Source organism: Fukomys damarensis, unplaced genomic scaffold (assembly GCF_012274545.1).
Source record: "Fukomys damarensis isolate Sample0158 unplaced genomic scaffold, DMR_v1.0_HiC HiC_scaffold_35, whole genome shotgun sequence".
Classification (NCBI taxonomy): domain Eukaryota; kingdom Metazoa; phylum Chordata; class Mammalia; order Rodentia; family Bathyergidae; genus Fukomys; species Fukomys damarensis.
In genome coordinates, this window is record NW_022900947.1 from 42,241,231 (window position 1) to 42,256,713 (window position 15,483).

The window sequence follows — 15,483 nt, forward strand, 5'->3', positions numbered from 1 at the left end:
TTTTTTTTTTTTTTTTTTTTTTTTTTTTTTTTTTTGTACTGGGGATTGAACTCGGGTCCTTGTGCTTGCAAGGCAGGCGGGAGAACCAGAGCTAAATTCCCGGGCCTGAATCTTACATTTAGCTCTAAACACTTGAAAATTTTCTGTGTTTATGTGGCTTTTGTAATAATATATTTGTTTTATGGCTTCATTTGCATATAATGATTGATAGAGATCTGCTTTACCTAATCGATCTAAATGTAGCAGTTATAATTGTAGAGTTATATTCTTAATATACTTGTTTCAAAGTACAACAGTTTTCATTTAAATGTAACTGTATGTTTGTCTTAAATGTACCAATAAACTTAATGGGAAAAAATGAACCACAGTTTTTCAAGAGCGTTTGTTATTTCCATATCACTTTTTAATAGGCAACTAAAGGAAACACTTAGTAATCGAGACCGGGAGATAAGCAGCCTCCGGCGTCAGCTTGATGCAACTCTCAAAGAGCTTGATGAAGTAGGAAAGTCTAGAGAAATATCTTTCAAGGAAAATAGAAGATTACAAGATGATCTGGCTACAATGGCAAGAGAAAATCAGGTATAGATAAAATGTGTAAACCGGTCGTTTCATATTGTTGCACCAGTTTATTGTTTACTAAATTATATAAGCTGTAAATTATTATTTTCTTCTAAAATGTAAAGATACAAATATGAGAACATAACTAATTCTTTAAGGAAAATGGTATTTGTCAGGGTATTAAAACCTGCTGTCTCTTGGGTGCAACTTAGTTGTCACCATTTTGGTCTTGTAAAGCTGGGAGCTTGGAATTCTTTTGGCAGAAGTCATTGTCATACTGTGGGCAGTCCTGAGTATCACTCACAGTGATTTCTGAATTTTAAGGACTTTTGACAGGTTTTAAGTATATGTGCTTCTTTTGGCTTTGACATACATTTGTAAATAAATTGGTGAATATTTTAGAATAGCAAACACTAGAAGGTAGTGACTTTGTACTGATTTATTAAATCATACCAAGAAGACCAATTATTTTAAATATTTTATGTTTTAAACATTTCTTTCAATGTATTTTATATATTTCATAGAGCATATTGCTAATATGGGCATATATGATAGTCAACTTTTGACTATCACTAGCCCTTCTTGTAAAGATATTTGGTCAGGACTGTTGTAGGAGATATGTGGCAAAGATGTCTTTAAAATTTAGTATCCACTAGGAAAAATATGTAAAAAAATAACCTTTTAGAACAGTTTTCCTTTTTTACTACTCTCTCATATCTCTAATTCCAAAGGAACCATTTGACTATAAGCCTACATCATTTAGCATATCGTGTTTACCTTAGAACTCTCTTCAATATCTGATTGTAGGAAATCTCATTGGAATTGGAGGCAGCAGTCCAAGAAAAAGAAGAAATGAAAAGTAGAGTTCATAATTACATAACTGAGGTGTCCCGATGGGAGAGCTTAATGGCTGCTAAGGTGAAAAACATTGCTTGGGTTGGATTGAAGACTGATTTTTCTCATTTTTGTTTATTCTGCCTGGCTTATTTCCCCATAGATCGTAGTATAGTGCCTGTACAGGTATCTGATGCTTCTTAAATTAGAACAAAATTCCCAATGTGTGTGTTCTCTATGAATGATAATTTACTAATTTTAAAAATAATTTCATTGTGATTAAACCAGGAGCAAGAAAATCAAGATTTGTTAGACAGATTCCAGATGCTTCATAACTGTGCTGAAGACTGGGAGATCAAAGCCCATCAAGCTGAAGGAGAAAGCAGCTCAGTCCGACTGGAACTTCTTTCTATTGACACAGAGAGAAGACACCTTCGAGAAAGAGTGGATCTACTAGAAAAAGAAATTCAGGAGGTAATACATTCATTTGTCTAGTAAAGGAGTTATTTAGAAAAATAGAAACATTGAAAGATATTTTATTGAAGTGAGGAGATAGCATTGATATAATAAATAGCTCATCAGAGGTAATGTTTTGTCATTAATTCTAATAACTTGCTTAGGAGAGCTCCATTACATTGTTCTACTGTAGTAAAAGATAGGTAACATCAAACATGCCATTTTAACCATCTGAAGTGTACAATTGTATGGCATTAAGTATACTCAGAGTTCTGCAGTGATTATCACCACCCTAGATCCAGTACTTGCTTTTGTTTTTTGGCAGCGTTGGGGGATTGAACCCATGGTAGGCAAGTATTCTACCATAAGCTACATCCCTAACCTCTACCTATTTTTTTTTTAAAGTTTGCAACTGGTTCTGCTGAATTGCTCACACAGGCCTCAAACTTGGAATCCTCCTATGTGGGCCTCCCAAGTAGGTGGAATTACAGGCATGCACAAGCAGGCCCAGGTGTCTCTACTACTTTTCATTTTTACCAGCTAAAACTCTGAACACATTAGATAATGTAGTAATTCTGTCTTCTTCCCTACCCTCAGACCTTGGCATCCACTATTCTATTTTCTGTCTTTGTGGATTTGACTCGAAGTTTATCAGATAAGTGGAATTATATAGTATTTGTCCTTGTAGCTGACTTTTTCACTCACCTCCATTAGTCGTCCATGTTATAGCATATTTCTTTATTTTTTCATTGAATAATATTCCATTATAAGGATATATTGTACTTTGTTTACCCATTCATTTTTTTGATGAATATTTGGTTTGTTTCTTTTTGGATATTGAGAGTAATGATGCTGTGAATGTGGGCAAACAAATATTTGTTCAATTCTTGCTTTTAGTTCTTCTGGTTATCTACCCTAAATTGAAATTGGTAGATTGCATATTAATTTATTGTTTAAATTTTTAAGAAACCATCAAAAGTATAGGGAACTTTCAATTTTAACAAACAGCCAGCTGTGGTATGCATGCTATAGGTTTAATACCACTGATATACAGGAATACTATTGATTTTTGTATATTGATTTCATATCCTACTACATTACTGAACTTGGTTATTAATTGTAAGAGTCTATTGGTGAATTTTTTGGTGTCTTCCATGTAGAGGATCATGTCTGCAAATTCCTTTCATTCAAATGTATACATGTGTGTGTGTGTGTGTGTGTGTGTGTGTGTGTGTATGTATGTATAAAGAACCTGCCCTTTGATTGACTGATTCTTTGTATTGTTATTTTTGGTCTACATTTCACTGATTTTTGCTCTCATCTTTAAATTTCCTTCCTTGTACAAGCTTTCAGTTTGGATTGTTCTTGTTTTTCTAGGGCTGTGAGGTGTATTGTTAGGTTATTTATTTGGGCTTGTTCTGTTTTTGTGATTAGGGCTTCATTACTATAAACTTCTCTCTTAGGACTGTTTTCTCTGTGTTCTGAAGTTCTGATATGTTGTACTGTTGCTATTGTTTAGTTCTAGAAACTGTCTTTCTTTTTTTATTTTCTTCTGTAACCTATTGTTTGAGTATGTTGTTTCATTGCCATGTATTTGTATAATTTCTGTGGAGTTTTTGTCATTGATTTTTAGTTATTGCAGGATGATAATATGAATGGGATAATTTCATTTCACTTACATTTTTTAAGTTTGCTTTATTGGCTAGTGTATAATTTGTTTTGGAGAAGTTTCATGTGCTCCTGAGAAGAACATGTATTCTGTTGTTGGATGGAATACTCTGTATCTATTAAGTTCGTTTGTTTAAAGATTTTGTTCAACTCTGATATTTCTTTGTTGAACTTCTTTGTTGAATTTTGAATTCTATTAGTCCTTTGTTGCTGTGATAGTGGGGTATTGATGTCCCCTACTGTAATGGTATTTATCTGGTCTTTTATGTCCGGAAGTACTTGTTTTATGAAGTTGGGTATACTCTTGTTTGGTGCATATATTAATAATTGTTATCTCTTCCTGTTGCCTTGTTCCTTTAACTACTGTATAGTGACCTTTTTTTGCCTCTTTTGATTATTTTTGGCTTGAAGTTCACTTTGTCTGAACATAGGATAGATACCTGTGTTTTGGGGGAGGGGGTTCCTGTTGCATGGAAAATTGTTTTCCATCCTTTACTTTTCAATTTATGAGGTGTGTTTGGTTTTTTGTTTGTTTGTTTTTTGTTTTGTTTTTGTTTTTGTTTTCTTTTGTTAAATGTGCTTCTTACAGCATATTGTTGGAGTTTGTTTTTTATGTCTTTTGATTGGAGATTTGAAACAATTCACATTGAGTTATTACTGATAGATATTGACTTATTCTTGTCATGGCCTTACTTTCTTGTTGCTGATTTTCTCTCTTTACCTTCTTAACTGCTCACCCTACCTGGTGTATTCATTCTGTTCTGTTAGACCTTTTGTCACAGTTTCATTTTCTCTTTTTGTGATATCCTTGAAAATTTTTTGGAGTGCCAGTTTGGCATTCATGAATTTCTTTAACTGCTTTTTATCATGAAAATATCTTATTTCTCCATAAATATTTGAAAGATAGTTTTGCATAATATACAGTAAATTGTCTACTTAAGAACAAGTTCAAGAAATGTTGCAGGAAAGTGTTTGTAAGTTGAATTTGTAAGTCTGACAAAAGGAGTCTTACATGCTTTTGACAGAAATATGCAGAATAAAGCTTTTCCTCTTGCTTCTGGACATTCTCGGCTCTGAGCATTGTACACTATAGCACTGTACAGTAAGCACACAGCAATGTAAGTGTGACAGTGTCCAGCAATTATGTGGACTATTTCCACAATTTGTTCACAATTTAAATGTTTGTAAGTCGGGGACTTACTATATTACTCTGGGTTGGAAATTGTTTTCTTTTAGAGGTTGAAACACTTCACTCGAAATTCTCCTGGCCTTTGCAGTTTGTGTTGGGACGTCTACTGTAATTCTAATGAGTTTACCTTTATAAGGTATTTGTTGCTTTTTTCTAATCACTTTTACGTGCCTGTGTTGTGTTTCTTATGTTGGGTTTCTGAGATTTTGACTGTGTTGTGGAGAGTTTCACTCCTGATCATGGCTGTTTGGAATTCTATATGCTTCACTTATCTATAGGTTAATTATTTTCCCTTATTTAGAAAGTTTTTTGCTATTATTTCAGTAAACACTTTTTTTTTTAAACGGGGGAATCAAATTTGGGTCCTTGAACTTGCAAGGCAAGTTGTAGGACCACTGAGCTAAATTCCTAGCCCAGTGAACACATTTTCTATGCTATTTGTGCTGTCTTCTGATTTTTCACTAATTCCAGTTCATCTTAAATTACTCTTCTTTGTGTTGTCTAGAACTTGTTGGATTCCTTTTTCCTTTTTGTGGTTTTTTTAAGGTATCATTAATCGGTTACTGATAACAGTCCTATCTTCTAGTTCTGACAGTCTGTCTTGCCATTGGTCATTTCTCTTGTCACTTTCAATGGAAATTTTAATCTCCTGAGTCTGTATTTAGAGCCTTTTTTAATTTTAATTTTGTTTAGCTTCGCTAACTTAATTATTGTCTTCTGTATACTCACTGATCATTGTGTTCATTTGGCTCACTGTCTGTTTACTTACATCTTCTGTGAACTTGCTGAATGCCTTATTGATCTTTTTTGTTATCTCCACTGATATCATTTTGAGTAATGTGGGCAGGTGGCTTTTGTTTTCTTTCCCTTCAGTGCCCCATGGGTCAGCTTCAGGAAAGTTGGGAGATTTTGGAAGCATTTTTTGGCATGTCTTGTAATGTTTGTTTTTTTATTTGTTTTTTATGTTGAGACTTACAAGTTGATTGCAATGGAAAGCTTTCTTTCTAGTATGGAGACCTCTTTGATTAGTCTCTACTTTTTGGCAGTGTCCTCTAGAGGCTATTGACCTTTCCTCTGTGCTAGGCTCCAACCACTCCCTTTACTTGGGAGAGGAGGTTGCATTGTTTTTGGCCCAGTACCCAGTATCTTAAGAATGGGCAATAATATTGTTAAGGATCCTAAGGCAATCAAGATATTGTCATCCAAGTAAATCATTTAATGGCAATAACTATGTCATTTTGACTATTGTAATGTAACCAGCATCAAATACAAACTGAACACATATAAATTCTAAGAGCCAGTAAAAGTACCACCCTCAACCATAGATAACAGACCAATAATTATACTGTGAGCATGAGACTATAGCAAAAGCAATTCTAGGCAACAGATTCAAAGCAGGGAATATCATAATCCTTGACTTGAAATTATGCTGTAAAGCTACTGTGATAGTATGGAGATACCTCAAAGAACTAGGATTGGAAGTCTTATTTGACCCAGCTATCCCCCTGTTGGGTATCTTCCCCAAAGAATTAAAAGAATCATACTACAATGATATGTGTGCACCCATGTTCATAGCAGCACAGTTTGAAATAGCTAAAACTTGGAAGCAGCCCAATTGCCCATCAACTGGAGACTGGATAAAGAAGATGTGTTATTTTTTATAAAATGGAGTACTATTCAGCCACACAAAATGAGAAATTAGAGACATTTATAGCTAAATGGATGAACATTGAGACCATACTCTTAAGTGAAACAAGTAGGACTCACACGTGTAAATACTGAATAGTTTCTCTGGTGTGAGAAACTGAAAATGTAAATAAGAACCAAAAGGTATAATAGATAATGTGAAATAGGAAGAAAAGAGACAAAGGGTAATGGGAAATGGGAGGGGTAGGGGAAAACAAAGAAGGGAATGGAATTAATACGAGAAAATGGAAACAAAGTCTTTGTAGATATGGAGAGATGGAGTGGTTGAAGGGAGGGCAAGAGAATGAAGAAAAAATAAGAACCAAGATGGATTATGTAAAGGTGCAAATTTCCAATGCTGAGTGGCATTATATTGTATACCTTAAATGTACCAATAAAATAAAAAACAAAACAAAAAAATCATCATACTGGCAAAAAACAGACCCAGGATCAATGGAACAGAATAGAACATACAGAAACAACTCCAGACATACTCAGCCATCTAATTTTTGACAAAGGAGCCAAACACCTTCACCTTCAATAAATGGTGGTAGAAAAACCGGCTTTCTATATGCCAAAGATTGAAACTAGACCTGTATCTTTCACCATGCACTAATTTAAAATGAAGCGGATCAAAGATCTAAATATTAAAAACACTAAATCTTTTAAGAGAATTTGTAGAACACTTGACATAGGAGTAGGCAAAGGCTTCAACCCAGATTGCATGGGAAGTACTACAAAAAAAATCAACTGGGACCTCATCTTATTAAAAAGCTTTTGCACAACAAGAGAAACCACTAAAAGAGTGAAAATGTTGCAGAAGGAACTGGTAAATGACGCACAGAGATGCAAGAGTGGATAAAACAAAAAAACGTTTACTTTACTAGCAAAGGGTTGGCCTGCATCAAGGGCTATGCCAAATGACCAACTCTGGGCTAGGTTACAGTCTGCCTTTTGTAGGAGTTTTACAATCATGACCTCATTTTAGGCAGTTCGATAAGACATTCCAGATCTCTCAGTTCCCATCACAAATCATGGTCACAAGACAGTTTAATTTTAAACCAAATGTCGTACCTTCTCTGTGGTTGGTATGTTTATCTTTAGGATTTGCCTAATTAGCTATTCTCACCTGCAAGAGTGGGGGTCAGGGTTAGGAAAACAGGACTGGTGATATTCCTTTCATCTTAAAAGGTATGGCCATTGTTATCTTAATTTGAACATCTGGTCTCACCCTGGGGATGTAGCTAAGCACCTCCGACATCTATTAATCTTATAACATTTTAAACTGGGACTACATGCCTTCAAGCTTTGTAGTTAATGATGAAACCTCTGGTATTGTCCTAAAAAACAAGCAAAACAAAGCAAATTGCAGAAGCAAAAGACAGCAGTTATTTTGTATTTCCTTAATATTTTATATGTTTTAGACTATTTACAGAAGCTCTCTTTATGAAAGAGACAACCTACAATGTGGGGAAAAATAATTGTACCAGCTATTCATCAGACAAAGGACTACTTTGTAGAATACATAAAGAATTAAAAAAAATCAGACTTCCCCCTAAATCTAAAGATCTAATCCAGATATGAAGAAGTAGAAACAGCAAACAAAAATATGAAAAAATGTTCAACATCTCTGTTCATTTGTGAAGTGCAAATTAAAACAATGCTGAGATTCCATCTCTCTCCAGAAAGAATTATATCCAGCTATGCTACTAAATTTGGTTATTAAATCTAGAAGTCTTTCAGTGGAGTTTTTGGGGTCTTCTATCTAGAGTACCATGTCATCTGCAAATAATGATAATTTAATTTCTTCTTTTCCTCTACTTATTCCTTTCATTTCTTTCTGTTGACTTACTGCTCTGGTTAATGTTTCCACAGCTATATTGAATAGGAGTGGTAATAGTCAACATCCTTGTGTTGTTCTTGATTTTAGAGTGAAAGCTTTTGGTTTTTGACCATTTAATATGTTGTTGGCTGTTGTTTTGTCGTAGATGGTTTTTATCAAATTGAGATAGACCATCTATTCCAATTTTCTGTAGAGTTTTTATGAATGGGTGTTGGACTTTGTCAAATGCCTTTTCTGCATCTATTGAGATGATTGTGTGATTGTTATCTGTGGTTCTGTTGAACCACAACAATATAATGTGGTGTATCACATTTATTGACTTGCATATGTTGAACCATCCTGCCTTCCTGGGGTGAATCCTACTTGGTCATGGTGTATAATCTCTTGATGATTTGCTGCATTCTTTTTGCCAGTATCTTATAGAGGATTTTTGCATCTCTGTTCTTTAGGGAGATTGACCTATAGTTTTCTTTTTTGGTTGAGTCTTTCTCTGCTTTCGGTATTAGGGTAATACTTGCTTCCAGGAATGATTTTGGGAGTATTGCTTCCCTTTAAATTTCATTTAAAGAGTAGTGGCATTAGATCATCTAAATTTCTTGTAGAATTCAGCAATAAAACCAACGGGGCCAGGGCTTTTCTTTGTTGGTAGGTTTTTAATTACATTTTCAATTTCATTGACTTATATTATCTAGATTTTGTATATCTTCTTCATTTGCTGTGCAAGGAATTGGCAAGTAACACACACATAGAGAAGAGCTTAATGGAAGTAAAATAAAAGGTTTATTTTGCCAGGCAAAGGTTGATCTCATTCAAGAAGGCAGTGCTGATGATGGACCACCTATTGGATTGCAGCTTCTACTTTCATAGGTTTTACAGCTATGATCTCATTCAGGTGGTTACATTTCATTTCCTTAGTTCACATTACCCATATACAAATTACAGTAACAAGACGATTTACTTTAACCCAGATGTAACAATTCCTTGTAGTTAGGGAGTTTGCCTTAAGATTCATCTAGCTGTCTATTCTAGCATACAGGAAGCGGATATTCAAGGTCAGGGATGAGGCTAGATGTCCCATTTCATGGTCAGTGCCTAAAATGTCTGTTAATTTTGAACTAAACAAAGCAGATTGCTGTTTTAGACAGCAAAAGTCATTTTACATTTTCCTAACATTTTGTAGTTTTTTTAGATTATTTACAAAAGTTCTTTCTATCAAATTCACCTTTGGTAATCCTTATGTATTTAGGAATCTGTCTATTTCTTATACGTTTTCCACTTTATTAGAGTACAGGTTCTTGAAGTACGTATTAATGATCTGGATTTCTAAAGGATTCACTGTGATTTCACCCTTTTCATTCCTAATTGCATGGATTTGAGTCTTTCCTATTTTGATAAGGTTGGCTAAAAGTTTGTCAATTTTATTTAATCTTTCAAAGAACCATCTCTTCAATTCATTTATTCTTTGTATTTTGTTTTTAGCTCAGTTGCATTAATTTCTGCTCTGATTTTTATAACTTCCTCCTTCATATGTGCTTTGGATTTGACTGACTCCTTTTTTTGGTAGCTTGAAGTTCAATGTTAGGTTGTTTATTTGAGCTCCCTCTGTTTTTCTGATACAGGAATTCACCACTATGAATTTCCCTTGTAGGATGCTTGCATTGTATACCATGAGTTCTGGTATGTTATATTGTCATTATCATTTAATTGTAGAAACTGTCTAAATTCTTTATTTTCATCTATGATTTATTGGTTGTTCAGGAGGGTGTTATTTAATTTCCATGTGTTTATGCAGTTTTTGTGGTTTCTTTTGCCATTGATTTCCAGTTTCCTTCCACTGTGGTTTGATAATATGCATAGGATAATTTGAATTTATTTGCATTTACTTAAGCATGTTCTATGAGCTAGTATGTGGTCTGTTTTGGAGAAGTTCCCATGTGTAGCTGAAAAGAATGTGTATTCTGATGTTGTGGAGTGAATCCTACAGATGTCTACTAAGTCCTTTTGTTTAAAGGTTTGGATTAGTTCTTATATTTCATTGCTGATTTTGTCTATTTGTGACACTGGAATATTGAGGTCCTCTATTACAATTGTATTTGTGCTTATTTGATTTTTCATGTCTGTTAATATTTGTTTTATATAGTTCAGTGCATTGGCATTTGGTGAATGTATATTTATGATTGTTATCTCTTCCTCTTGGATTGTTCTCTTAACAATTAGTTCAGTGGTGCCATTGTCTGCCTCACGAGCACAAGATCCCAAGTTTGATCCTTGTTACCACCCCCCTCCAAAAAGAAGCCAAGTATGTAGTGACCTTCTTTGTCTTTTGTGATCAATCTTGGGGCTTGAAATCCACTTTGTCTGCAAATAGAATAGCTACCCCTGCTTTTTTCCAGCTTCCTGTCACATGGAGTATTGTTTTCCATCCTTTGACTTTCAGCCTATGAATTTCTTTTTGAGTTAAATGTGTTTCTTGTATATAGCATATTGTTGTATCTTGTGTCTTGATCCAATCTGCCAATCTGTTTCTTTTGATTGGTGAATTGAGATCATTTACATTGATGGTTACAACTAATATTTATTGGCTTATTTTTGCCATATTGTTTTCCTGCTGTTGGTTCCCTTTCCTTACCCTCTGTTTAATTGATTGCCTTACCTGGTGGATTCATTCTATTGGGATTCATGGAATTGTAGTCTTTGTTATTGTTGTAGAATATCCTTCAGAACATTTTGGAGTACTGGTTTGGTGTCCATGAATTTCTTCATGTGTTCTTCATCATGGAAGTATCATTTCTCGGTCAGTTTTGAAATAGAGTTTTGCAAGGTACATCAATCTGGGCTGGAAGTTGTTTTCTTTTAGGGCTTGTAATACTTCACTCCAAGCTCTCCTTGAGTTAAGGATTCATGTTGAGAAGTCTACTGTGACTGTGATGGGATTTCCTTTAATGGGTGATTTGTTTCTTTCTCTAACAGCTTTTAATATTCTGTTCTTGTTTTGAATTTATGGAATTTTTGCTATTGCATGGGTTGGTGCAGATTTTGGGGAGGGGGGGTACTGGAGCCTTGTGCTTGCCAGACAGGCGGCAGCACCATTGAGCTAAATCCCCAGCCTTTTTTTTTTTTAAATCATGACTAATTGGAATTCTATATACCTCACTTATATATGTATGTCAAATTCTTTTTTAATGCTTGGGAAGCTCTCTGCCATTGTTCATCTTTCTTATGTCCTTCCCACTGCCTCCTGATTTTTCATTGATTCCATTCAGTCTAATGTCATTCTTCTTTGCATCATCTAGCACCTGTTGGATTGATTTTTTTGTGTGTGTGGTCCCTTATTATTTTTAAGAAATCTTTCTAAACGTGATTGATAACCACAGACCTGTCTTCTTGCTCTGATATTCTGTCCTCACATTGGTTAATTCTGCTGCATATAGTTTTAATAGAATTTGTAATCTGGATATCTGATTGAATGTGTTTTATGGCTTCCGATTCTTTCCTGTGTTGGGCATTCATGATTTTCTTCATTTTCCTAAGCTCTATTTGTTTGTTTGTTTGTATTTACTCTAGATTCACTAACCATGTTCTTCATTATGGTCATCATTTCTTTGTTATCTGAGAGATTATTTCTGATTTTTTTTTTCTAGAGCCTTATTTATCTGCTATGTTACTTCTATTGTTACCATTTTAGAGAGTTCAGGTGGGTAGCTTTTGATTTGTTCCACATCACTGCCTTCTGAGTTTGCGTTGGTTTCTCAGACTTACATCTTGCTTTGTGCTTTCTAATTTTCTATTTTTTAAAAATTTATTTCCTGCATTCATGCTTGTAAATTGCTTATAGTAGGTAACTTTATTATTAGTATCAAGAACTCCTTAGGAAATGACTGCTTTTCAAAGATGTCTTCCAGGTATAGCTATCTTTTGGCTTTTTTGAGTCTGTCCCAGGATACTACCTCTTCATTTTATTAGGGATGAGAAGTTGCTGCCTATTTGGCCTAGCCCCTGGTTCTTTGGTACTGGATGGTAGTATTGTTTATGACCATCAGACAATCTAAGACTTGACATACAAGGAAGAACAACTGATTATAACACCTGTGTCACCTGACTAAAGTAGTACAATCAGTAGTAACAGTAGGATCTGGTACAGACTGGAAAATGATAAAGTGTGGTAATTATTAATTTGCCACCTTTAACTGTATTTATAGCTGTGTAACAAAATCTGAAACAAACCAAAAAATTACATACAGTAAATAGCCCCTCAGTTGAATGGTTTTACCCTCAGAGGAGAAAACTTGAAAGGGATAGGAGGAAAAAAAAACTAGAGAAATAGAGCGTAAGAGAAGAGAAGGATTAAAGGATAATAGAAGATTGCTTAAGCTTTTGGAAACTAGTAAAGGGGTAACAAAGAAGGAGGACACAAAAACAAAATTTAAAAAAACAGTGTTCACACTCGGGATAAAACAAGAATATACAGTCATGAATAAAGAGAGATTTCTCTGATTTCAAGCCTGTGTTTATCTTCTGTGGTCTATAGTTTTGTGGCTCTTCTGTCACCAACAGACAAAGGAGGCACAGAGAATCCAGATCCATATGGTACAATCCCAACAACCTTGCAGTAGGATTAGGGAAGAGTCCTGTATAATCTCAGCAGACCTGCAGTAGGAGTAGGATGGGGTGCCAGTTCAACTCCACAGAAATTCAGGCTGATCCTAGTCTCTGGTTGTGGGCTTATGACCTGAGTTGTTCAGCTCCCAACACTATGGGTATTTTTTGCCGGCTTAACTTTAGCTTCCTGATTCTGGGCCTCTTCCAAGGGCTGAACCTCACAAAAGACACTGGGAGCCCTGAAATGAAGCCAACCCATGGCTGCTCCAAGTCCCAGGTTCAGCTGGCCCCACCCCAGTCAGTTACCCTCTCCTGAGGACATTTGAATGGAGTTCACTCACCACCTACTCCAAACCTCTATATCCACTGCTCCGTCCCACTAGTACATTTTCATGGAGGCCTGTAGGGTCCCCGCCATTTCCACACCTCTGTAGGCTTGGGCTTCCTCTCTCATGCCATGAGCCAGGAGTTAGGGAGAATGTACAGTTTGCCAACAATCCAGGAGTCAGGGATCCCCTGAGAACACAGTTTAACATCTCTGTCTTCTGCCTTGAGGTGATTCACCTCACTCTGTCATCAGAACTTTCCTGGGCCTTGAGGATCCACCTCCATCCTTCTCTTCCCTACTTTGCTGTACTCTTGTATCTGTTCTCCCAATCTCAGAGTCTGATTTGCCATTGCCCACCACTGTACACTCTTCCTGTACCATCTTTTTTTCCAAAAAGAAAAAGAATTATTTATTTTTGCTCACAGTTTTAGTCTGTATTGTCTGGCTCCAAGGCAGAAATAGAATGGCAAAGGGGCATGATGGATGAAAGTGCTCACCTCATAGTAGCCAAGAAGCAGAGAGAGAAGGGAGGATCCAAGGATGAGAATATACACTTCCATACCTTCCACACACTTCCACAGTGACCCATCCCTTGTGACCAGGCCCCACCTCAGGTGTGAAATTTTGGGGGGCATTTTTAGATTTAAATCATAACAACCTCATGGGATCTCTGGATCATACATATGGCAATTCTGTTTTTAGTCTTTTGAGGAACATCCTACTCTTTTTATAATGGGTATAGTAATTTACCCACCAACAATGTGTAAGAGTTCCCCTTCTCCGTATTCTTCACAAGCATTTGTTTTTTCTGTCATTTTATAAGGGTTATTCCAATGAGTGAGATGATCCCACAGTGGATTTTATTTTTGTTTTTGTGGCACTGAGGATTAAACTCAGGACCTTGCACATGGTAGGCTTGCCACTGAGCTGCGTTTCCAGCCTCTCGTTGTAGTTTTGATTTGTATTTCCCTAATGACTAATAATGCTGAGCTTTTCGGCGGGGGGCATCAAGCCTTTTGAAAGTATCTGTTCAGATCCTTTGCCTATTTTAAAACTAGATTACTTGGGTTTTTATTGATGAATTGTTTGCATTCCTTATGTATTCTGGATATTAATCTCAGGTCAGAGGATAGTTTGCAGTATTATCGGGTTGTCTCACTACTGTTTCCTTTGTTGTACAGATGCTTCTTAGTTTGATACACAGTAATCCCATTTGTCTAATTATGCTTTGCTTGCCTATGCTTTGGGTATGTTATCTAAGGCATTGTTGGCTGTACCGCTGTCTAAGACAGTCCCCTTATTTTCTTCTAGTCATTTCATAGTTTCAGTTCTTAAAAAAATCTTTGATCCCTGGGCTGGGGATTTGGCTCAGTGGTTCTGCCATCTGCCCCACTAACACAAGGACCCAAGTTCGATCCCCGGTACAAAAAACAAAAATCTTTGATCTGTTGTTGAGAGTTTTTGATGCATGGAAATTTTTAATCCTGGTGAAGTCCAACTTATATAATTTTTTTGTTTGTTGCTTATATTTTTTATGTTATGTCCAAGAAGTCATTACTGAATCCACTGTCATTAAGCTTTTCCTGTGTTTTCTTCTAAGAGTTTTACCATTTTTGATTCCTATGTTCAGGTCTTTGATTCTTTTTTTTTTTTCTTTCTTTTTATTGAGGTTATTGGTACAATCTAGGTATACAATACAATTACATTCATCATTGGGATTCTGTACCTTTACATAATAGGTCTTGATTCTCATTTTTCCCCTTGTCCCTGCCCTCCCTTCACCCCCTCCTCCCCTCCCCATTTACAAACACTTTATTTCCATTTTTTCAGTTTCTCATATTGTTTTCCTCTCCCTTATTACCTTTCCCCCACCCTTCCCACTTTCCTTACACCTTTAGCCCTTTACTTCCTATTTCACATTATTAATTATCTCATTAGGATCCTGTATACTATTATAGTTTTTCACACTAAAGAAACTATTCGGTATTTCAGTTTAAAGAAATCTCTGTATGAATATTAAAAATAGGGAATCCTAAAATAAAACTAAAAAGGAAAGTAAAAGAGAAAAGGCAATGATGTAACATCAAAATAATCCTTAATTCTGGAGATGAAAATGGTCCCTGAACATATTTAAATTGCTTCTCGCTCTTATAGTCTTATCTTATTCTTTTTTAACATGTCATTAATAAGTCAGTACATATCAGTTATAACCAGCAATGTCAATGGCCTCAACTCACCAATCAAGAGAAATAGACTGGCAAAGTGGAATAAGAAGCAAAATCCAATAATGTGTTGTATACAAGAAACACACCTAGTGCAGAA

The 15,483-nt window shown here is 35.5% G+C and overlaps 1 protein-coding gene across 3 annotated transcripts in view; it reads left to right on the forward strand.

The window, feature by feature from the left end:
* Cep135 (centrosomal protein 135) overlaps positions 1-15,483 on the forward strand; it is a 77,770-nt gene that overhangs the window by 47,272 nt on the left and 15,015 nt on the right. For all 3 annotated transcript variants that reach the window (XM_010640284.2, XM_010640282.2, XM_010640283.2), the window contains exons 20-22: positions 411-579; positions 1,366-1,476; positions 1,681-1,866. In XM_010640284.2, coding sequence (XP_010638586.1) covers positions 411-579; positions 1,366-1,476; positions 1,681-1,866 — 466 coding nt within the window. The remainder of the gene's footprint in view (positions 1-410; positions 580-1,365; positions 1,477-1,680; positions 1,867-15,483) is intronic.